Source organism: Boleophthalmus pectinirostris, unplaced genomic scaffold, assembly GCF_026225935.1.
Source record: "Boleophthalmus pectinirostris isolate CB_2022bp ecotype Guang Dong unplaced genomic scaffold, ASM2622593v1 HiC_scaffold_16, whole genome shotgun sequence".
Taxonomy (NCBI): domain Eukaryota; kingdom Metazoa; phylum Chordata; class Actinopteri; order Gobiiformes; family Gobiidae; genus Boleophthalmus; species Boleophthalmus pectinirostris.
In genome coordinates this window covers 3,589,306-3,615,293 of record NW_026571095.1, presented here as the reverse complement: position 1 = coordinate 3,615,293, position 25,988 = coordinate 3,589,306, and the positions used below count along the sequence as shown (strand labels likewise).

At 37.3% G+C, this 25,988-nt stretch overlaps 1 protein-coding gene across 1 annotated transcript in view; it reads right to left on the bottom strand.

The window, feature by feature from the left end:
* gk5 (glycerol kinase 5) overlaps positions 1-25,988 on the bottom strand; it is a 41,182-nt gene that overhangs the window by 14,007 nt on the left and 1,187 nt on the right. The window contains exons 2-12 of the mRNA XM_020917237.2: positions 24,842-24,935; positions 21,082-21,157; positions 19,619-19,712; positions 16,088-16,219; positions 11,226-11,301; positions 9,870-9,931; positions 9,081-9,154; positions 7,339-7,399; positions 5,302-5,428; positions 3,524-3,628; positions 1,969-2,063 (exon numbers count right to left, since the gene is read on the bottom strand). Of these exons, the coding sequence (XP_020772896.1) occupies positions 1,969-2,063; positions 3,524-3,628; positions 5,302-5,428; positions 7,339-7,399; positions 9,081-9,154; positions 9,870-9,931; positions 11,226-11,301; positions 16,088-16,219; positions 19,619-19,712; positions 21,082-21,157; positions 24,842-24,935 (996 nt within the window). The remainder of the gene's footprint in view (positions 1-1,968; positions 2,064-3,523; positions 3,629-5,301; positions 5,429-7,338; positions 7,400-9,080; positions 9,155-9,869; positions 9,932-11,225; positions 11,302-16,087; positions 16,220-19,618; positions 19,713-21,081; positions 21,158-24,841; positions 24,936-25,988) is intronic.

Below are 25,988 nucleotides of genomic sequence, written 5' to 3'. Positions count from 1 at the left end.
GGGTAAAATGATGCTGAGGTTAGAGCAGGTAAACAGAAGCCAAGAGGAAGAACAAAGAGATGATGTTAAAGGAAATGTAGGCAGCATTTAGATTTTCAAATGAATCAGCTTGATAGATCTGTGTCTAATGCTGATTTATTCTTAACTAGGGCTGGGTATCATTCAGAAGTTGCCGATATGATACATACCTCGATACATAGACCATGATACGATACATATCACGATACAGTGCACTTTCAATTTGATACAATATATTTCAAATCGATTCGATACGGTTCAATAAAAATAAAGGCTAAATCGTGGCTATGATACTAAAAATCTTTAATAAATCATTGGTGTGCAAAGTGAATAAGAAACATGCCCATTTTAACCCTCAAAACTGTGAAAATGTCAAATGTGTTACATAAATGTGTTTCCTTCCACTAAACAAACAACTATAATGTAGTGCTGTAATAAAATAATTGAGTAAAATATACAAAAAAAAATACTCTTGGCGATATATCGATACAGCAGCCCATGATATCAATACTGTATCATCACATTAAGCGATACGATATATCGATATTTCAATATTTTTGCACACCCCTATGCTTAACTGCAAAAACATTCGACATAGGGTCCCATTTATTTATGTTATAATTTGGATTTTGGTTCTCAAGTTGATTATCCAATCAGAAAGCAGAATGAGACTCACATGTATCTCTCGTTTGGGTTGCCAGTTGCAAAGTTGAAATCCAGCTGGTTTGAATAGTTACTATCTAAACTCTACCACTTGCAGCCAATCATGTATCAGTGCTAATGCAGCCTCTGCAGCTCAGTGAGGGAACTGGAGGTTCTGAGGTTTCATCTGTCCATATACCGAGAAAAACTTGGAAGTCCTCTATATAGTTTTGATTCTAATACCTTTCTCTAAACAGTACAGGCACAGGCTACATATAGTGCCTTTAAATAATACCTTTAGATCAGGGGTGTCAAACATACGGCCCGGGGGCTGGGTCCGGCCCTCCAAGACCTTTAATCTGGCCCTGAGCTAATTTTCTATTCAAATATTTTAATGATATTTTCTATTAAAATATTGGTAATTTTCTGCGTCGCTGAGCATATCAGCGTCTCCAGCGTCTCTGTACGTGGCCCCTCCCACCAGAGCAGCACAAATGAAGACTTGTCTCTTTCCAAACGCTCTTAAAGGACGATCGTTTTTGAAAATGTCAAAAATGAGAAAAGTGGAGCCGAGTGCAGGATTTTCCAACAAAAATGGACTTATTCCTATTCGCAAACAAGTTCATGTTAAAACATTGTGTTGAAATTGTATTTTTCTTGAAGTTTCAGGTTGTTCATTATATTTTGTAAAAGAAAGAGTTCATCAGTTAAATAGATTACTGTAATAGCTGTAATAGATTTGTGTTTCTCTGCACAAATATTTGAACTTTTTGCTATTTTGGGGGTTTATATGACATGAGTTTTCTGATCTGGCCCCTTTTGGGATCAGAGTTGGTTGGTTACGGCCCTGGACCAAAATGAGTTTGACACCCCTGATTTAGATAATACAGAGGGCTTAGGGTTAGGAATTAAGTCATTGTTTATTTTATTTTATTTTGTTGTATTTATTATTATTTTGTTTATTATTTATGTACTATCTTTCTTTTCTCTGGAGACACTGGAGGAGGATAATGGGAGGGGGGCCGGGGAAGGGGAAAATTGGGGAAATTGTCACATTACATTATTGCTATTTATTTATTTTTTCCTTCTTTGACATTTGCTTTATGTGCACAAAAAAGTCACACACAAAAAAAAAAATAATGGCAATAAAATATTAGGCTAAGATTTAAAAAAAAAAAAAAAAAAGACATTGTTGCAGGGGAAGTAGTAAAATCATTAAGTTTTTTTTATTACAAGTTTGAGCCAACAGAGCTCTGTACTGTATAATATATTGTAAAGTAACATTTAAAAATTATAAACATTAAATACCTGCAGTCCACTGAACGAAGGCACAAAGCACACCCCATCTGAGTCAGACACACTGTACGCCAAAGCACTCGTCTCCTTCACATCCTCAAACAAGTCTGAAATTACAAACCGGAATCTAGAAACGGGCATATACATTAGGGATGTAAAAATAACCAAAATATTGTGACATCAAGTCTCACAAGAATATCGTGGGCTGTCACAATATATGGAATTATAAGTTCCTTTGCTTAAATGCAGGTTTTATAGTAGTAACAGCTTATAAACATTGGAAACTACATATCCCATGATTCATTTCACTGCAGACAACATGAAGATTAATGTTGAAGAGTCAGGTTTGTGGAGATGCAAGTCTGCTCACAGTAAATGTTTTCATATGTTATTCAGTGCAATAAACACGACCAAAATGAACCAACATACTTTTTGACATTTTTTTGGTTAAAAAGTTACATACTGTGGCTTTAAGGTACACTGTGTAACTTTTTTGGGGGTCCATCACCTACATACCGTATTTTTTGGACTATAAGTTGCACTTTTTTCATGGTTTGGGTGTTTCCTGTGACTTATACTCCGGTGCAACTTATATATTAAAACTTTCACTCTGACAACCACGAGAGGCTCTAGTCTTGTGTGTCAGAATCTGCTGCTTCTGTTCCTCCTGTACCACTGCGCGTGTCCTGCCGCAAGTCGTGAAATCTGCATCTGAAAACAGTAATCGATCAGAAGTAAGAAAGTTTGGAGGGAGCGAGAAACTTGTGACACCGGGGGGATGCACCATGAAACTTTCCTGAAGTCACTGGATGGATGGACAAAGCCTGAACTTCAGCAACACCGAAACCATCTTGTCGGGATTCAGAAAGACCCGAATAATTCTAACTGGAACTGATGCTGATTCTGACAACAACAACACAGAAGAGGAAGCGACGTTTACCTCTGGAGGTCACGGAGTTGTTCAGAAGTGACACCGAGGATGAAGAATTGAATGGATTTAGTGATTTGGAGTGAGATGGAGAGTTTGGTAAACTTGTTTATGTTATAGTTTATCTGAAGAACTGTTCATATGTGATGTTAACAGTCTGTTGTTCTCTCTTCTATTGTTTTTACTAGAACTTGACTTTCAACAGGAAATGTCGGGTCCTGGTTTCTGATTTTATACAATTAATTTCCCCCAGAAAGTGCGACATATCTATATATTTTTCTTCTTCATTAAGCATTTTTGGCAGGTGTAACTTATACTCTTATAGTCCGAAAAATATAGTATGTCATTGTTCTGGCGGGAATGTTCCACACTCTGGCATAAACCTACCTTACATTTATTCAATTACTGTTTTTGTTTTGTTTGTTTTTTTTAGCTCAAAAATAGAAAGAAAAACAGGCATTCTGACTGTGAGCTTAATTGCCTCTCCACAGATCTGACCTGTAACTTCTCTGGTTTGTTCTCCATGAAGATAGAAAGATTTAATACCATTTGATGGACCCTCCACCAGAAGAGTGACACAATGCACCTTTAAATTCAATTACTACTGATTAGTTGTCTCTTAATTCATTATTCCCTCACCCAGCTCTTGGGCCCATTTGATGGCAGTGCCGGTGTCTGCTGCGTTTCCCTCGGCCAGATACACCACCTCAGCTCCCATCTTCCACCCCACCAGAGGATAGAGACCTACACACGAAAGAGAGCTGTAAACCTGAACTAGGGCTGTCAAAAGTATCGAAAAACAGATACTAATCAATACTAAAACTAGACACTCATTTGAGAAAGTATCGATACTAAATACTAAGTCACATTCACAGGACAGAAATGAGCCTCTCCCGAATAAGGCTGGGTATCATTAAGAAGTTGCTGATACGATACACACCTCGATACATAGGCCACGATACGATACATATCTCGATACAATGCACTTTCAATTCAATTCAATATATTTCAAAACGATTCGATAGGGTTTAATAAAAAATAAAGGCTAATCATGGTTGTGACACTAAAAATCTTTGTTAAATCACTTCTTGTGCAAAGTGAACATCAAAAAAAGCCAATTTTACTCATCAAAACCATGAAAATGTCAAATGTGTTGTATTCCTTCCACTAAACAAGCAACAAAACTGTCACTCTGTAACAAAATAACTGAGTAAAATATAGGCGAGTTTCAGCTGACGTCATTGTTATTAAAAGCCTGCGTTGCATGCTGGGAAATATTTTGGTCGGAGGCAAGAAACAGGATAGTGGTCAAACACAGTGCGTAACCTCACGTATTTATCCCTGGTAATGGTAAATTCCTGCTGCATTATCAGATGCACAAATAGAAGCACGGAAGAAGGAAAATGTCTTTTTCGTATTCTGAGTGAAAAGAACCACTAACGGTGAATTAAACGGCTTTCAAACATCCGCAGAGCAAACGTAGAAGATCCTAACAAACCGTGGACTCCAACAAGTTCAACAACACATCGAGACTCTTGGAGGTTTTCATCTTTTCTGCTGTGAATGGCCCAGGAGTTTCCACCAAGTCATTGTGGATATCACCAAAGTGAATATTTGTCCAGGTAGTTGGTGATTCTGACCAGAAATTTGGTTTTGTCCACCTTTTGTCAGGGTTGAAAAGGGTGATTTGTCGTCCGTCGATGCTTATGATCAATTTCTGGTCAAATGGTCTTGGGTCCTCTGCTGTTAAAGTGGATAAATAACTGGGATCAATACCCTTTACGTGCTTTCTCGCTCCGTCCATCATGTTGAATTAGTGTTTCTTGCCGCCAACCAAAATAATTCCCAGCATGCAACGTGCGCTTTTGTCAACAATGAAACTCGCCTATACCAAAAAACACTCTTGGCGCTATATATCGATACAGCAGCCCACGATGTCGATACTGTATTATCACATTAAACGATATGATACAATATTTTTGCACATCCCTACTCCTGAATAGCTATAGATATATTTTTATTACTTTATTTCTATATTTTAATAAATTATTTGACCCCAGCCTCTTACTATTTCTACTACTTATTTAGAATTTATTATTACCATTTATATTTTTTACTCTTTGTTATTATATTATATTGTGATGTGTGAGCTACTGTGTCCAAATAATTTCCCTTGTGGATCAATAAATTTGTCTAAGAATCAACTTGAGCTGTATCAGAATAAGTATAAGAGCACATAGACTATTGTACGGCCATGGACCACTATGAAACCTACTGGACCACTGAGGAATTACACACATATAAGACCACATGGGAATAGAAAAGAAAGTACTACCTTTTTAGTGTTGTAATATTGTGACAAGATTAAAAAGAACTAAAACATGTCAAAACCTCCCAGAGGCTTTGTGTGCTTTTACCTGCGAAAGAAGTGTGCGGTTTACAGCCTGTGTTGATGTCCATGAAGGTCCCCGTTCCCATGGTGATCTTCACGTCCCCCACGTCGAAACAGCACTCTCCAAACATGGCCGCCTGCTGATCCGCCACCTACAGTGACGACAATCACATGACTTAGAGCTATGCCTTTACTCTTCATGGATTTTGACAGGACTGGACTTGACTGACTGTTAAAGGCGCACTATTTAACCTGCTGGTTTCTATGGAGATGTCATTGCTCTGCCTGAAATGTTCCACAGTGTGACATTAAAGAGCTCTCCCTTACATTTATTCAATTACAGGTGGTTTTATATCTCAAAAATACAGAAAAACAGACATTCTGACTGTGAGTGGGGTCGCCTCTCCACAGCTCTGACCTGTAATTTGGTCTGGTTTGGTCTCCATGAAGACAGAAAAGTTTAATGCCATACTGTGAAACATCCCAGACAAAGAAATAACATCTCCATGGAGACAAACACTTGACAAACCATTTGCCAGAAAAGTTACACAATGCACCTTTAATGTTTGTTTGCCCAGTGTTTTGTTGTTGTTGTCGTGTAGTTTTGTGTATGATGAGTGTGGTGGGATGTAGGTTGTGGGATTTTTTTTTGGGGGGTCAGTTTTTGTTTTCATTATGTATAATTTCAAAAGTAAAAAAAAACTATGGGGAGGAATATGTCATTTTATTTTTTTTTATTAATCATTGCATTTATATAGCACCTTTCAAGACACCCAAAGCGCTTTACAGTTCATTATTCATTAGCCACAGCTGCCCTGGAGCTGGCTGACAATCTGCACCATCTGTCCCTCTCACCACCACAATCACTTACACACACTCCACTTTCACACCCGGAAATATGGGTGAAGTGCGTTGCCTAAGGACACAACGACAGTAACACTTTATCGTACATATTTATCAGGTGTATGTTTTCTTTGCAATAATGGGAAGGTTTTGTTATATTTTCAGTAATAAGTGAGTTCTATTATATAACCTGGGTCCCACAGAGCAAAATTAAATTGATAAAAATTTCAACTGTAAAAATGTTTGAAATCTGGCTTAATATTGTTAATTTAGATAGTTTCACACTGGAGCGAATTATACAGATTTCTGTTTAAAAGTAGACAGAACTCAGTGACATACTTTGAGAAGCACTACTGTTTATTTAAGCGAGGCCTATGTGATTTTATTGCATACAGATTTCTATAAACTATAAAAAGTCATTTGTGGTTATTATTTTTTATATATTGTTATTATTATTATTTTTTTTTTTTTTAATCAATTTTAAAACTAAACATTGTAGAGCTGGATTAATAAGGACAAATAATACACTTTGTTAAGGCTTTTAATGGATTAAAATGTAATGTTTTAAAATCTTTATAATTGGGGAAAAACACCAGGTTTTCAGTTTAAAAAAAGAATGCATCTGCAAATGAACCTGGAATGTGAACTTCAAAAATATCACTGACTCCAGGTTAAAAACTAAAAATAACTCTAAAAAATAGAGTTGACATCATGCATTTTTGTCTGTTCAGATTTAGGATTGTTAAAAGTGTCAAAAATCAGATACTAATCAATACTAAAATGAGTATCGAAACTAGTATCGATTCTAAAAAGTCACATTTACAGGACAGAAATTAGCTTTTCCTGAATAGATTTGTAAAAGCACATACACCTGGATGAGTGAGGGATTACACAGCTATAAAAACACATGATAATATAAAAGAAAGTAGTATTATTTAAAGAAAATCACATTCTACTGTCTACATAAATTGTGTTTTTTATTACCATTGTGGTATCAGAGTCAGTATTGAGTATCGAATCTATTCCTTAATATCGAAATCAAGTTTAAAACATTAGTATTGTGACATTACTCAGAACCTCATTAGTTCGTTTACAATACGTCTCCTTTAAATGTTGCAATAATGAACTGATTACAGCCTGATTTATAACATAATGAGAGTGACACGCTGACATAACTGGACCTGTAATGATGTGAATTACAAGATAACAGTGAACTCACCAGTGATCTGATGGGGATGGACTCTCCGAAGATGGACATGTCAGTGCCTCCAAAGTCATGACTGAAGAAAAGAAAGTAAAAGATTGTAGGACCAAAGACAACTAAAATAATGACAAAGAAATACACTATAATCTTGGTGATCACAGTTGTTTTGTAGTAATATAAAGTATGTTAAAAGTAGACACAGTACAATCTAATGTCCAGCATAATGTTATTGCTTTGCCTAGAATGTTCCAGAGTAGTGCATTAAACTGATACATTTTCAGTAGAGACAAACTGGTAATGTGATCAGGCCAAGAATAAGAATGAATGTTTTTTTGTTTTTTTTATGTCTAGGTGTATTTTTAAGATATAAAACATCTGTAATTTAGTTAGGTGATTTAGTTTAATGTCATACTGTGGAACATTCAAGGCAAAGCAATAACATCTCCACAGAGACAAGCAGGTAGTGAACGCCCACCAGAAAAGTTGCATAGTGCATCTTTAAAACATTACAATAAATTACTGGCTAAATATAGGCCCCGTCCACACTAGTACGTATTCGAGTGGTTATGGTTATGGATGCAGTGTTTGTCCACACTAATCCAATTGAAAACGGATCCACAGACAATGATACGCTGATGTAGTTCTATGAGTCGCAAAGTAATTCACCGCCAAAACACTAACAGGCTAGAATATCTGTCCATCCATATAAACGTGTGTCTGTGTGTATGACCTGCAGACGTATAATCTCTGAAAAGTTTAACATGAATGATCTCCAACACGACAGAAACACAGAACAGACTCACCATCAGCAGAACACCCCTCTGTCACAGAAAGAACACTCAGATTCCACTGAGTCATGTCCTTTAGTCCGACAGAAGCTGAATCACATCAGTGCACAATAGTGAACTGTTTTTTGAGCTCTTAGTTTATGCATATTATCCATGCAGTTTTAAGTTTTGTTTGTGTAAAACTTAAACAAATATGCGCAAAGCTGTGTGGCTAGGGAAGGCCTGAGGACACAGAAATGACATGTCTGGACGCAGATCGTTTCCGATACGGTGATATGGTGATCCGGTGATTCGGTGATTCGTTTCAGTGTAACCATAGCCTTAATTATGAACATGTGACTGTGTTGTGTTCCAGTATAATCTGGTTAAAACAACAGAAACGCTTCACTCTCACACCCATTCAAAAAAAACACCAAGAGAGTGGGGATTCATGTTGGAGGCTCTGTGGATCATCTGGGGCGAACCGCTATCACATTTTTTGGGATTGCACTATTCTTAAATCTTACTGGTCACAGTTTTGGAATCATATATACCATGTTTTAGGTCTAAATTGATGTTTACTTTTTAGTGTTTATACTTGAGAGATGTTAATGTCCAGAATTGGAGAAATGATGATAAAAAGTTATTAGCAATCGAACTTGTAGCGAGCAAAAAGGCCATTACAAGAAAATGGCTGAGGGCGGATTCTCCATCAATAGAGTGGATAGAAATAGTCTATGAAATCTATGTGATGGAAAAACTGTCTTTCACCCTTCAGACTCAAAGTAAGGGACTCTTTATGAAACATGGACAAAATGGACTGAGTATGTGAAACCTGTTAGATCAGACTTTATATGAAAACTAATACTGTAAACATCTCTATTTCAATGAACGTTTGTAACGGCACTCTTCTCCTTTGTGTTTTTTTGTTTTGTTTTGTTTGGTATAATTGAAAAATTTTAAAAAAAGAAAAAGAAAAGCTTCACTCACTCTGTGTTCACAACAGTGGGTAAAATGGACAGAGGCAGAGACAACACCGAGCACAGAAACTCACTCCAGCACATCTGTCACAAATGAGACATCAAAAAGAATAAAATAGTAAATCACTTTGAATGAAACATGTCAGGATAGCAGAAGTGAAAGGCAACATAGTAAAAATGTACTTAAAGAGAAAAAAGTACAAGTATTTTGCACATGTCTTATGAGGCTTCAAAAGTAGTGATTTGATAAAGATTTGTGCTGAATTTAGATTTTTTATTTATTTTTTTGCTCAAACAACAAACATGTTAAAAATAAAACCCGCAGCCTTTTCAGGAGGTCTCAACCATACTTATACTTAATAATTTTACAATACTTTTACTTTTCATAATAGAGTAGAAAGTATAGATACCTGCTCTTAAATGTATGTGTTTCAAGATCTACTTAAAAGGACAATTCGGACATAGGGCCTCAGAGTGTTGGAGACGTGTGGAGACACTTTTTAAAATATTTCATCCAGTCCTTGTATTTGCAGAGGTCGCTGGTGCTATTTCCTGATAGAAAGCTCGGCAGCGGTGGACTGATATATGAGAAAATAGTCCCTCAACATGCAACGATTCATGCGATGTAAGGTTAGTTTTATTTCAAACTAGGAAAATGAATCACTAGGAAATGAGGCCTTATGTCCAAAATTCTGAACTGTCCCTTTAAGTAAGGTACAGATACCTAAAATTCTTACTTGAGTACACTACTTAACTACTTTTAAAGGCCAGGGGAGAAAGATCATAAGACTGTCCAGACCTGGTAGGAGTCAAAGATCCCTGTGGAACTGGCGTTGGAAAAGTCTGTGGCATGAACACGACCTGAAATCAAATCCAGACAAAAAAAGGATTTAACAGTCAACTAAATTATTATTGCCATATTATTTGTTATTTGTTTTTATGTAAGAACCTTATTTTGTTTTATATACCATATTTCGGACTATAAGTGGCACTTTTTTTTCATGGTTTGGGTGTTTCCTGTGACTTATACTTCAGTGCAACTTATAAATTGACATTTTCACACTGAAGCTGCGAGTGGCTCTAGTCTTGTGTGTCAGAATCATGTCTCCCGCAGAAAGAGCCGCTGTCCTGCTGCAAGTAGTGAAATATTCAGCCAAAAACGGTAATCAAGCAGCAGAAAGAAAGTTTGGAGTGAGCGAGAAACTTGTGAGGGACTGGTGGAAAGAGGGCATGGAGAACACAACTTCACGGCAACCGGGAGAGTACACCATGAGACTTTCCTGAAGTCACTGGATGGATGGACAAAGCCTGGATTTCAGTGACACTGAAACCATCCTGTTGGGATTCAGAAAGACCAGAATAATTCTAACTGGAACTGATGCTAACTCTGACGACAGCAACACAGAAGAGGAAGCAGCGCTCTGTTTACCTCCGGAGGTCACAGAGTTGCTCAGAAGTGACACCGAGGATGAAGAATTGAATGGATTTAGTGATTTGGAGTGAGATGGAGAGTTTGTTAAACTTGTTCTGTTGTTTATGTTATAGTTTATCTGAAGAACTGTTCATATGTGACGTTAACAGTTTGTTGTTCTCTCTTCTATTGTTATTACTAGAACTTGACTTTCAACAGGAAATGTCAACTTACAGTCCGGTGCGACTTATATATGTTTTTTCTTCTTCATTACTCATAGATACATATTGGAACATGTATTAATACTAAAAAAAAGTCACATTCATAGGACAGAAATGAACCTTTCCTGAATATCTTTAGAATGATGTTGAGCTGTATCAGAACAAGTAGAAGAGCACATAGACTAGTATACACACATGGACCACTGTGGAATCTACCTTAACCGATCAGGGATTACACACATGTAAGACCACACAGTAATACAAAACAAAGTACTAGGATGTATGTTGAAAATCACATTCTTAAACACTGTCTAAAGAAAGAGTTTTTTTAATATCATTGTGGTATTGGAATCGGAATTGAAATGTTAGTATCGTGACCACACTAGTCTGTTTCACCCAGATGCTTATGTGGGAGCTCAAAAGCCAAAACATACACAACATTCTTCTTCTTATTTCCACTTTTAAAATGAAACCTGCTTCGCTTTAGTCACCATAATGAGAAACCAAACCACACAGGACCCACCTTTAGTAAGTTTGAACAGCAGCCAGGTGTCTATTGTCCCAAAGCAACAGTTCCCTTCAGAGGCAGCCTGTCGGATCTGAAAAGAGGAAATTCAAGACGTACAATCACAAAATGACTCAAAATGAAGCTTTACTAAAAAAAATGGGTCAAAGGTGAGACTGAACAGCAATAAAAACTGAACATTAGAGAAAGATTTATATTAAAGGCTTCATATTACACTGTTTTCTGATCTGTGTTATAATGTTGTTTCTTCATCACAAACAGACCTGGAGTTGTGTTTTGTTTCATTCACATGTTGATTTAGGCTTCTCTCAAACAGAAAACACTCTGTTCCACCTTGTGATGTGATGTGGTAATACAAAAAGTGCTCCACTGTGTTTTTAAACTCCATATGTCTTCACTACAGTCATTTGAATAATTTCAGCCCTGGAAAATCTCTATTGAGGAGCTGTTAACTTGAACTACTGCGTCATGACATCACAAGGTGGAACAGAGCATTTTGAGCTTAAGAGATGTAGACAGATTAATAATAAAGGGTTACTCAAACATGTGGAGTTTGTTTTTGAGGAGGCAACATGGCTTAAAGCTCACAAGAGTTTAGTGTAATATAGAACCTACCGATACAGTACTGTGTAACCTTTCTGGTACTATGCTTTCTCTCCATGGATATGTTATTGCTTGATCTGTTATGTTCCACACTACGGCATTAAACTTATCAATCTCCATTGACAGAAGCAGTTGACGTCACTGGGCCATGTTAGAGTGAGAGTGAGAATGCTTGTTTTTTCAAGGTTTTGAGCAGTAAAAACTATCCTGATTCATCAGCCAGTTTCACTTTGTGGAATTAGGATTTGTTTGCTCGACGGGTACTTTTTTTTAATTTAACCAATCACTGCTATTTGGTCATGACATATGTAATGCGCTGCTAACGGGGTTAACTGGTATATTAAGCTTTTCCCAAATCCCGCAGGAAGAAGAACAATAACGTCTTTCCACTTGATGAAATTCACCAAACATTCTCTTTGTTCCGGCTTTAAATCCTCGATCTCAGGAATCGTTGTCAACACAGAATGTATGACTCTTCGCTGATTGGCTGGTGCCTGAACTCACACTTCCAGGGTTTTTGCAAACCATCTAGTGTATTCTGATTCCTGATCTAGTCACTGGAGAGAAATGAAATTGAGTGGAGACACTAGGTGGCACCAGCCTGGCTAAGTAAAAACATCAGTAATTTAAAAATGATAGATAGAAAGCTTAATGATAGGGGTGTCACGATATCCAAGTATCATGATACGATATCGTCACAGTATGAACCTCACAGTACGATATTTATTGCGATATCGTGGGAAAGCTCATGATATGATGGGGAGACTCACAATTAGGGATGTAACAATATCCAAATCTCTTACGATATTTACACAATATTTTCATGATAAACATCTCACACTACAATATTTATTGTGATATTTTGTGGAGTTTAACAAAACTGTTAATATGCTACTTTTTCCTCTTAAAATGCCTTGACAAGACTTAATCCAAAGAACTAAGACTTAAAAGTGTTAGAACTGTTATTTCTTCACATAGTCTGCACTGAAATGGAGCAAAGGATCATGGTCTATGTAGTTCTCTCTGTGTTTTTTAGCTACCTGTTCATTTAAACAAAGAGACTTGTAATTCAAAATATTGTGATGGTCCACGATATTACTGTGAGAACTTTGACAATACAATATCACGATATTTCAGTTATTGTTACATCTCTACTTAATGCCATACTGTGTAACATTTCAGGCACATCTATAACATCTCCATGGAGACAAGATGGCCAAAAAGTAAACAAGTACATTGTGCAGCTATAGATGAGTTACAGTATATGAGAAAAATACCTCAGTGCCATGTTATTTTTAGGTTATATTTGCTTATTTGATTAAAGTCGAGAAGTGGGACAAACAAAAACAGGATCATGTAGAGCAGAGCAGGAGTTTCCTCATGTGACCTGCACGTGGTGTTTAAAATCAACACTGCCCTTTTCCTTTAAAGGTCATATTCACAGGCTTGTATCAAATAACCAGTCATCATTTTGTGTCATATTTACTTATTTGTACTTGTTTTAGATAAATATATATATATTCAAACCAGGTCGCCAAAAATAGGATTCAGTGTCAAATTAAAAAGTCTTTCAGTATTAATACCTTGAACATGTACACATCAGACATTAAAGACATAGTATGTAACTCTCTGGAAATGTAAAGTAATATAAGGAATAATATAAAGTTAAAACCAGACTTTGGGACATTCTCCATGGAGGTTTTATGTCATAATGTGGAGAATTATATCCAAAAAAACAACATTTCCATAGAGACAAGCAGAATGAAGCCCTCCTCCAGGCTAAATATGAGTCAGGTGTTTGGAAATGCAAGTCCGCTCACAGTAAATATGCCTGTTTTTCTCTGGTTTTCAGTGCAGTAAACATAGACTAAAGTTTTCATTTTGGCTATTTATTGGGCTAAGAAGTTACATACTGTGGCTTTAAATAATTGACACTTAAAACAAAAATGAAATGTTAATAAAATATCATAATAAAACCAAAACTACTTATGTATCATAGCTCAAAGACTGTGTAAGACATTCTGATTATAAAAGTCCTTTATTTACTCATATTGAAAGTTAGGGCTTACTAGGGCTGGGCGATATGGATCAAAAAATATATCTCGATATATTTTGCTATATCTCGATATACGATATATATCTCGATATATGTTCAAGAAAAAATAACCCCCTAAAAAACTGCAAAAACAAATATGCCAAATTCCACAAGGTCCTTTTTTTTAAAAATTAAAGTGTAAGAGGTCGGCAGTTCATATAGGAACATTTAAGATTACAAAAAACCCTAATTACATAAATGATAATTTAACTGTCAAATAAAAGAAATAAAACATATTTCCTTTGTTTCACTCATAAATAAAACAACTCAACTCAAGCTCATCTTTGCATTAACTCTGTTATCCAGACCATAATCATAACCATGAGCTCATTTAGCAGAAGAAGCTCAGGATGTTCCTTATTTTAACAGATCCATGTTCCTATGCAGCAGTAAGGAGCTGTGAGGTTTCCCACAATCCACTGCAGATCAAACCCAACGTTTCCAAACACTTTTGTACAAGTGACACTGCAACAGATTATTAATTAAAATCTTCTGCATAAATAGAATTTACATTACTAAACTTTACAAGATATATAGCATAACGACTCAAGAGCCACATCAGCCCATTTGAGAAAATACTGTTAATTATTTTATTTTATTTTTTTGCAGCTTTGCGCAGACTTGTTTACGTTTTACAGAAACGAAACTTAAAAAGCGCATGGCTCATTTGCATAAACAGCGCACTCCACGTGCCGCTCTTGTGGTTCAACTTCTTTTGGACTAAAGGACATGACTCGGTGGAATATGAGGATGTGCTGCTGATGGTTTTGTCTGTAAATGGTGGAAAAGTTTCGTGGCGCTAGAAGCTTTTCACTGGCACCAACTTTGGGCGTTCACGGCGACAGTGAGGAGTGAATGAGACACGAGCGAACAAAATCAGGAAGCGGAGGCGCGCGGGCGGCGACAGAGAAACAAACCAGCAAAGCGGCGAAATCAAAATTGAATATAAGCATTAATATCGATATATACGATATGTCAGAATTCATATCGAGTTTAAAAAAAATCTCGATATATTAAAAATATCGAGATATCGCCCACCCCTAGGGCTTACAAAAAACTATAAAAATGGTCAAATCATTCCACCACGTGATTCTGCTGACAGGATTGTCTGTAGATCTTCTCCATTAAAAAGTCCCATTCAGTTAAAAAATATGATTCATTTCACAGCCCTAGCTAAGACATACTGTTAATTAGTCCTTTATTACAGTGGTCTCTCATTTATCGCGGGGGTTATGTTCTAAAAAATAACCCGCAATAGGTGAAAATCACAAAGTCATCAACTTTATATTTTACAAATATTATATCTGTTTTAAGTCTGTAAAACCCCTCACCACACACTTTATACACTTTTCTCAAACAGGACAGTTACCAAACCCTTTTTGCATCCTTCTTAAAACTTATTGCTTCATGCAACGAAACGAAGATTAATTTATTCCATAATGGAGCCCTACAGCGCAGAGTCCTGCACCGCACAGTACAGCACTGCACCCACCCGTTAACCCGAGATTAATGTATGTCAGACTTTTGAGCTGTATACACCATGGACTGGACACCAAGACTAAACCAAGACTAACCCAAGACTGATTCCAGGACTGAAGAGGAGGACTAAACCAGGACTGAACCAGGACTAAACCAGGACTAAACCAGAACTGAAACAGGACTCACTGTCAGGACGGGCTCAGAGGTGACAGCAGGAGAAAGGACCGGCTCAGCTCCACACCTCATGGAGGTAAACACAGCCGTAGCCCGATCGCGCTTTACAGATACCCTCCTCCGTGAGCTTGCGGTTCTCTCTTAAATCCAAGATTAGTCCTGGATTAGTCCTGGATTAGTCCTGGTTTAGACCTGGTTTAGACCTGGTTTAGACCTGGTTTAGACCTGGTTTAGACCTGGTTTAGACCTGGTTTAGACCAGCTCAACGCATTCTGTACTGTACAGGAGACACAGCACGAATGAGATTGATTGACAATGGTCTTCAGCCAATCAGGATGCAGCGGGAGCAACACAATACATGTTTATACACTGTAAAAAAAGGCATGCAAAATTGCACACAAAAAAATCCGCGAAACGAGACCGCAAAAAGTGAACTGCAATATAGTGAGGGATGTAACTGAAATAAGGTTTGTGTGTTTGATGTAAATGAGCAGTGTAACCCACAGACCTGTTTGTAGTGTTGGAGGACCCACAGGAGCCTCATGCTGACGTGCTGAGTGGAGAAAACGATCAAACTGGCAGCCAGGCACCTCTTCTGTCGGGTCAGAAAGTACAGGGCCTTCATCACACCGTGGATGGCCTGTAGAGGGCAGCAAAAACATGAAACAACTATTAAACATGTTACAGAATAATGACCTTTAATGACCTTTCATGCAGGGAGTGTGGCCATATGTTTGACAATAGCAGGATTCATGGAGAGAGAACAGGCCTGTCACGATAATTATTATATTGACTCAGAATTCAATACATGATAGATGGACTAATTACCTCTGGGAGTCAATATTTATCCAAGGTACTTTTCCTTTGGACTGGTGGACTGCTTTGAGTGTTTAATTATGAACTTCTATGACTCATTATGACAGACATGTATGTATTCTGTTATGAATTTATTGCAGTTCATGTTTTTAATAATATTGTAGATTTAGAATACTTTTGGGGGGATAATTCTGCTTTATGGTTTTGGTTTCAGTACTATCATTTATAGGCTGGGCGATATGGAGAAAAAAACATATCTCGATAAATAACCCCCCAAAAACTCCTACAAAAACAAATATACCAAATTCCACAAGATATTTTTTTATTGAAGCGTAAGAGGTAGGCAGTTCATGTAGGAACAAAATGCTTCTGCCACATTTAAGATTACAAAAAATCCCTAATGGAGGACCAGAGGGCGGGACCACATTACGCCGGTTTTAAAATCACTGCATTGGCTCCCTGTGAGTTTCAGGATCGATTTTAAAGTTCTTTTACTGGTTTTTAAATGTCTTAATGGTCTTGGGCCTTCTTATCTTTCAGAACTCCTTTTACCTTACGAACCCTCGCGGACCCTGCGCTCCTCCGGCAGCAGGCTCCTTGTCATTCCCAAAGTCAGGACACACACTCACGGAGAGGCGTCTTTTCAGTACTGTGGCCCTCGTCTATGGAACTGCCTGCCGGAGGAGCTCAGGGCTGCAGAGAACGTTCATGTTTTTAAGAGCAGGCTCAAGACCCACCTTTTTAGCTTAGCTTTTGAATGAAATATCATATTTTTTACTTGTTTCTACTATACACATTTTAATTTATATTTATTTATTTTAGACTTATTTTTAGGATATGCAGTGTTTCCTCTGTAGGAGCCTCTGCATCGGGAGCAGAGGTCGGCTGTAGCTGTCGGATCTGTCCCGTGGGCTCCTGGTGGAGAGTTGGTGTTTGGGCTTCATCTCTCCCCTGGGGGTTTGGGTGTCTGTGATGTTTGGTTGTGTCGAGTTGGGCAGCTGTGGAGGTTGGGTTGGTGGGTGGGTGGAAATGTGGGATTGTTTTTAATCTGTGTAAAGCACTTTGTGTTACATTTTGTATGAAAAGTGCTTTATAAATAAAGTTTGATTGATTGATTGATTGATTAATGACATATATAATAATTTAACTGTAAAATAAAAGAAAAAACATATTTCCTTCTTTACATTAATAAATAAAACAACTCAACTCAAGCTCATCTTTGCTTTAACTCTGTTAACCGTACGATGACCATGAGCTCCTTTAGCAGAGGAAGCTCGGAAGGTTCCTTATTTTAACAGAACCATGTTCCTCACCAGCAGTAAGGAGCTCTGAGGTATACCACAATCCACTGCAGCTCTGAGCCACAATTCACTGCAGCTTTGAGGCTTCCCACAATCCATTGCAGATCAAACTCAACGTTTCCAAACACTATTGTACAAGTTACACTGCAGGAGATTGTTCATTAAAATCTTCTGCATAAATAAACTTTACATGACTAAACTTTACAACATATAAATCATAACCACTCTAGAGCCACATCAGCCCGTGTGACATTATGATGTGTTTAATGCAGTTTTGCCACATGTGTTTACGTTTTACAGAAACAAAAACTTAAAACCACCACTCATTTGCATAAACAGCTTGCTCCTTGTGCAGCTGATGTGGTTCAGCTTCTGTCAGACTAAAGGACACAACTCAGTGGAATATGAGTGTTCTTTCTGTGACAGAGGATGTGCTGTGTGGAAATGTTTCATGGTGCTTGAAGCTTTTCGCTTGCATCAACTTTGGGCATTCACGGTGGTAGTGAGGAGTGAATGAGACACAAGCAGCAAAATCATGGAGGCGGGGGTGCACGGGGCGACGACAGAGAGGGGAAACAAGCGAAGTGGTCAAATCAGAATTGAATATAAGCATATCGAGATATCGCCCATCCCCAATTTATCGTCTATATTAATACTTATACTTTACACTTACACTTCAGAATTTGTTATCGTTACAGGCTTTTGCAACTATTTTTAAAACATTCAAATATAATTTGTACATTACTCAGTTAGGAAGGTTGCGCTACCGATAGAAACACATATATAGGCAAGATGGGTGACGTGCCTTGCCCAAAGACACAGTGAGCAGTGCCAGTAGCAGAAATCAATCTGCAAACCCCTGAGTCAATGAGACATCTCTGAAATCCAAGAACAGCATATGCTCTTATGTACATTCCAGCAAAAAAAAGATGAATCAGTTCAGATCTTAAAGGTGCATTGTGTAACTTTTCTAGTTGAGGGTCTATTAAATGCTTTTCTCTATGGAGATGCTATTGCTCTGTGTAGAATGCACCACAACATGGCACTATCTCACTCCCTGGAGACAAAGTTAAGTTACAGGTCAGCTCTTTGGAGAGACAAGTGCAATCACACACACAAAAAAAGCAAAACAAAGCAAAGCAATAACATCTCCACCTCAAAGTTACATGAAGCTCCACCAAAAGCTTGCACACACCTTCTCATTCAGTGTTGTCTTTTCTTTGTTTACCACTTTATATGCTTATGAATATTTAATCTGTCCTGAGTAAAATTAAAATACAGTTAAAGGTCCTATATTGCACAAACTTGACTCTTGTGAACTTTACGATGTGTTAGAATGTTGTTACCTCCCCAAAAACAAACCTGGAGTTGTGTTTTGTTTCATTCACACATGTTTGAGGAATCCTGGATTATTAGTCTGTCTACATCCCCAAATCTCAAAATTCTTTGTTCCATCTTGTGATGTCATATAGTGGCGGTTTTCAAATGAACAGCTCCTTTTACCTTTAGATCAGTGGAGATTTCAGTTTGACGGCTTAAAATCATCCAAATGATTCTAGTGAAGGTGTAAGGAGTTTAAAAACACAGTGGTGCTCTTCCTGTACTACCACATGACATGACATAGTGGATTATTTTCTGTTTAAAAGAAGAACTCAGCCTAAATATGCAGGGATTGTGCGTTAAACATGTGTGAATGAAACAAAACACAACTCCATGTCTGTTTTTGGGGAGGTAACAACATCATAAAGCCCACAAGAGTCAATTTTATGCAATATAGGACCTTTAATTGTATTCTAATTTTACTAAGGACAGATTATATGTTCATAAGCACATAAAGTAGTAAAATAAAGTACTGTTTGTGATGAAGAAACAACATTAGAACATACAGTAGATCATAAAACAGCGCAATAATTGAGACTTACTTTCATGGTGCAGGACCTGTTCCAGGACTTGACCAGCTCTGCAGCTCTGCGATCCTGCCACGTGATGAAGTTATGGAAGGGATCCCCCGTCTTCCTGCAACCCCAGTGAAGGCAATTTACCAATAAACACAAACACACACTTACCGTATTTTCCGCACTATAGGGTGTTCTGCATTATAAGGCGCATTGTCATTAAATGGTCTATTTTCGAACTTTTTTCACAAATAAACCGCACCGGACTTTAAAGGAAACACAACAGTGTGATGGGTGAGTGGTTTTGTTTGTTTGGCACGTTCACGGTGACTCTGGGCTTTGTTCAGTTGTGGCGTGTAGGGAGGTGCTGTCAGGGACCGCTGGATTGTCAGCATGTTCGCAGTGACTCAGTTGTTCAGTTGTGTCTAGAAGTGGCACATTGCACTCGCTTTTTCGGTTCGTTCCTCCGTTCCGTTCCTCATCAGCGTGGAGTGATGAGTGTTTCTGTGGGTGTTTTTGGCTGTGCGGTCGATGTCTGCTCCGTGTGTGTTTGCGTGCGCTGCGGGTGGTGCGGCTTTGTAGTTTACTGAAGTCGTGCTGGGACACCCGAGTTGATTCGTGTATAGGGCGCTCTAGATTGTGGTTGCAGTTCTTTTTTGATGGGGTTAGAGGATTAAGAGTGCGCCCTATAGCCCAGAAAATACGGTATGTCTCTTCACTGATTGGCTGGTGCCCGAACTCGCACTTCCGGGGTTTTTGAGAATCATTTAGTGTATTCTGATTCCTGACCTAGTCGCTTGAGAGAAATAAAATTGAGCGGAGACACTAGGTGGCGCTGTGTATTGTTCTGAATAACTAAAACTTGATGAATTAAATGCCTATTGTTATTATAAATCTATCATTCTGATGCCTGACTTTGTGCACTCATCATTAAATAATGGTTTATGTTGTTTGATCTAACTGTACTCCATCTAGGTTTAGCTGTGGCTCTTATGATCATTAAAATGAGTAGCTCTGTGGACTTTTTGTGTTGTAAAGGTAAAGATCATCCAAGGAAAGAGTTTCAAGATCCCTGTTTTATTGGCGTCTAACTGCACCCAAAGGCTCGCCCTCTTTCTTATAACCGTCTGAGTTCGTTGCGGCCGTTAAAATGAGCAGCTCTTTGACATTTTTGTTTTGTAAAAGTAGCTCACCGGAGGAAAACGTTTGGAGACCCTGTTCTAGTGAGTTGTGTGTCACATGATTGACACAAAGTCTACGCTCTATTGTGATGCTCCGTGTGTGTTTGCGTGCGCTGCAGGTGGTGTGGCTTTGTAGTTTACTGAAGTCGTGCTGGGACACCCGAGTGGATTCATGTATAGGGTGCTCTGGATTGTGGGGCGCGCAGTCGTTTTTTTAAGAGCTATGTTGCGGAAAATACAGTAAGCCAGATGCCCCGTCAGCAGCAGCGGGAGACGTGTGGTGTGAGAGCGTGCTGAGCAGTCCTTTACCTGTCCCATGTGGTGAACGTGGCTCTTTGAGTGGAGATCCCCAAGGCCTCGATCTGACGCATTTGGATTCCTGCATCTGTTCAGAGAGACTGGTGTTACATGGCAAAATTTTACAAATGTACAATGTGCTGTAAACAGGGGTGGGACAAGATCTTGTTTTTTATTTGTTATTTTTCTATTTTATTTTAACTTGTACATATACATGTATTTAATCATTCAATCTGTCTCTTTACCTTTTTTGCAACTTATTTAGAATTAATTATTACCAATTATATTATTTTTATTACTCTTTTTTAAAATTCTAATTTTTATTGACAGTCAAATAGAGATGGTTTCAAATCACCTTTTTTCCCCTTCATTCTTCTTTCACTTCACATATCTCTCCATTATATTAGTGAAAATTTCTTTCTCTTTTTTTTCCCTTTTTCCGTTAAGGATACAAAATTAAAAAATAAAATAAAAATGAAATAAAATAAAATAAAAACAAGAAAAAAAAATAACATTTAAGTAGCAGTGGACAGGGATTGTCCCTGTCACTTTTTTTTTTTTTTTTTTTTTTTTTATATATTCAGGTGTTAATAAATTCTTTCCATGGTTTCCAGCTTTGATCATACCTGTCGTATTCCAATCTTTGAGTGAGTGTCAGTCTTTCCATTTGTGAAATTTCTTCCACAATGTTAATCCAGTCCTCCAAATTTGGTAGTTTGTATATTTTTTTTATTTCTTTTTGTTATTATATTTTATTGTGATGCGTGAGCTCCTGTGTCCAAATCATTTTCCTTGTGGATCAGTAAAGTTTGTCTAAGTCTAAGTCTAGTTTGGACTTCGGAGTTAGTTTTAGATCGAAAAAAGGGTGTTGTTGAGTTACACGCTTATACTTTCAAAAAACTGTACTAGAGAGGCAGCAAAAATATATCTGGGGAATCTAAAATTGTAAGACCAAAATTTGAATCTTCATTGCACAATTTATATATTAGGAATTGTTTAAATCTTGTCTCGTTCTCATGGACCCAATCTCATACCTCGTCTTTCAATGGGTGCATTTTTAGTAGTATTTTTAAATATCAAAGTTTATTATTTTATTAATTACCTGCACACCAGACTACATAGGAAAATTAACTTATAGCCATCAGATAAATAACAGTGGGACAAAACTGGGCCTAAACACAGAACTAAACCTGGACTAGACTGGAACAAAACAGGAGTAAATCAGGTCTAGACCAGAATTAAACTGGGCTCAACTTAAAATGAAAGCAGAACGAGTGAACACACCCTGGAGAGTACAACTGTTGCACAATTTAACAAAAATAAACAACACAAAAAAAACAACACCTACAATGTGGCAATAGATTAGGGCTGTCAGAAGTATTGAAAATCAAATTCTAATCAATACTAAAACTAGTAGTGAAACTAGACACTGATTTAAGCAAGTATCTATACTGAAAAATGTCATAACTTGTTTAAATGAGTAACACACGTGGATAAAATTTGACATTTCTGAACATTTTCATCTCGAGTTTTATCAGAACTAGTGTAAAATCACATGGTACAATAAACAAATACTATTACTCTGTGTTGAAAAATGCAATACTGGCCAAGAAAAATCTTTTAAAATTATCATTTAGGGATCAAAATGTATATAAAGTTTATTCATTAGTATCGAAATTAAGTTTGAAATTGTACTCTCATGACAACACTACAGTAGAATAAGACCTAATCCAAATATGAATAGTATTAAATAGTATGAAAGCTGTCTAAATGGTCATCTACAAATGATTAGTGGGGTCAGAGGGACAAGTCCATAAACCAAAGATTACTGCCTGATTAAGCACAGTTGAGAAATTTTCTAAGGAATGACACACTTCCTTACTTCGTTTTTAGTAAAAATTGCACTATTTAGAAATCCAGTTTAAAGAAGAACTACTACGCAACTATGTTTACTGTAGTACTGACACTGTTGGGCAAGTTACATCAAAACTGTAATGTGTTATTTATGACTATCATTTCTAAGTAATTAGTTACATTACAATATTACTGCATTTAAAATGTAAGGCATTACATTACTATTGCATTACTACCTCTAACTGTGATGCTGAACTTTTGCGCAGCATATGGACTGAACCCGGACTAAACCAGGACTGAACCAGGACTGAACCAGAACTGAACCAGAACTGAACCAGGATTTAACCAGGTCTAAACCAGGACTGAACCAGGACTAAATGAGGACTAAACTAGGTCTAAACCAGGACTAAACCAGGTCGGAGCCGAGTTCTGCTGATATTACAGTGATTTTAGCGAATTTCTATGAAGAAAAACCCACCACTTCAATCCACGTTAAAAAAAACATTGTGACGCGCGTTACTGACATTTGTACCGAGTAAATTATTACTATTTTTTTCCCTGTAATGCCGAACATTACTGCATTACAGCAAAAAGCAATGCATTACAGGAATTTGTTACTTTTATAACACGTTACTCCCAACACTGATTACTGTGGTGCAGGTCCAAGTTTGTACTATTTCCTCTTCATACAAAATGTCAAAAAGTGGAGATGATGATAAAATGTGATCTAGAGCTCCAAGCACTCACCCTTAGACCAAAAAGAAACAGCTCCAGAACTTGCTACCACGTTCTTTCTCTGCCTCAGTGTTATCACGAGTCCTACATTGCATGAATTGCTGCATGTTGAGGGACTATTTTCTCATATATCAGTCCGCTGCTGCCAAGCTTTCTATCAGTACAACTCACTGCTGCTGCTCACAAAGAAATCCTTCAAATGTAACGTTGGTTTTACTTCTAAAATTATTCTATCAACACAGACATTCACATGGAGTCTGGTGTAATAATAGATTTGTTTCGGGTGTTTTGTGGAGTGGGTAAGACTGTTTTTAGTGGCAGGAGAACTATGGCCATTGACATGCACTAGTCTAACACCAGTGACCTCTGCAAATACAAGGACTGGATGGAATATTTCAAAAAGTGTCTCCACACGTCTCCAACACTCTGGCTCACTAGGAAATGAGGCCCTATGTCTGGAGGGTCTGCCACCTGTTTGTCTCTATGGAGATTTTATTGCTCTGCCTGGAATGTTCCACAGTATGGTGTTAAATCCATCATTGGTGTTTTTACATTTTATTGTTGAAAATACTTTGAAAATCTTGCATTCTTACTATGAACGGACCCAACTCCCCACTGACTTGACTTGTAGAACGTAACTGTTTCTCTCCACAGAGACAGATAAGTTTAATGCCATGCTGTGGATTATTCAAGGCAAAGCAATAACAAGTGGTAGACCCTGTATCAGAAAAGTTACACTGTCCTAATGTCATGTCACTTGATTTTTGATAAGGAATAGACTCAATACTAAGTACAGATTCCAATACTAGTATAATAATAAAAACAGTCTTTCTTTAGACAATAGAATGTGATTTTCAACATTAAATCATAGTACTTTCTTTCATATTCCCACATAGTCTTATATGTGGGAGTCAGTGGTCAAGTAGGTTCCATAGTGGTCCATTGGTGTATGGTCTATGCGCTCTTATACTTGGTCTGATACAGCTCAAAATTATTCTAAAACTATTCAGGAAAGGTTCATTTCTGTCTTGTGAATGTGACTTTTTTAGTATAGACGCCTGCTTGAATTAGTATCTACTTTTGATATTAGTTTTAGTACTGATCAGTATCAGATTTTTGATATTTTTGACAACCCTACACAGTGTATCTTTAAATAACATTGAGAGGTTAAATGGGGCTGCACCTTGAACGGCTCCTCTGACCACAGTGTTAAATCCTTTCCACAGAGCTTCGGGCTCGATCTCCACATGTCCCTCCTCTGGATACCGAAGAACCACCTGCCAAAACAAACACAACACCTCAGTATGCTCAATTAAACATATTACCTGTTTAAATACTCTACCAACCAAAAGTGTATTTTTACTTGTTCACATACATTATTCATATACATAATTAAGCCTTTTTAACTTTAAAAAAATGTATTATTGCGATTTACATTTTTACTCTTTGTTATTTTATTATGATTTGTGAACTGCTGTGTCCAAGTCATTTCCCTTGTAGATCAGTAAAGTTTGTCTAAGTCCAAGTCTAAGTTTGGACACTCATTCAATGTTTTTTTTTTTTTGTTTTTTTATCAAGTAGCAAACCCCTGTTCTTCTCTCAATGAGCTTCATGATGAAGTCTCCTCAAATGATTTTCACTCACAGCTGGGCCATGTCAGGGTCAAGAAACGTCAAGAGTGCAAGCCAGGGGTCAAAGCAAAGGGTGGCTACTTTAAAAAATCTAAAATATAAGTTTTGACATAGTTTGGGGTTATTTTAGTTTAGAGATAGAAACATTTTATGCTAGACTGTGGAATATTAGCCAAAGGAAGAAACTTTCCATGGAAACAAGAAGGAGGGGCCTTTCTCTAGGTCAAATAAGAGTTTGTGGAGATGCAAGCACATTTTCAGTAAGAACAGAAGCTGTTGTTGTTTTTTTTTTCAGTACAATAAACACAACCAAAAGCTGGCAAAACATGTCTTAAAAAAAAACCAATATAACTTAGTGTATTATATTTATTCTATATGCTATAAATGGAAGTGATCTTCTGATACCCCCTGCACTGACTTCTCGTGTTACTGTGCCCAGATATTCAGTCAGGTACTATCCCACGTTAAACATAAAAATTTTAAAACCTTGAAAATCTGCAATGTGCACTTATACTGGTGCATAAAAATGAATAGTTTTGAGAATCTAGGTGAAAGCTGTAAAATGAGCCATTTGACCAGGTCAAAATAGATCATATGGAACTTGAAGAATGTTTAAGTGGTGGACAAAGTTACAGGACATTGCCAACATAAAGTGAAACAAGTTTTCATCTGCAAAAAAACAAATAACAATTCACTGTG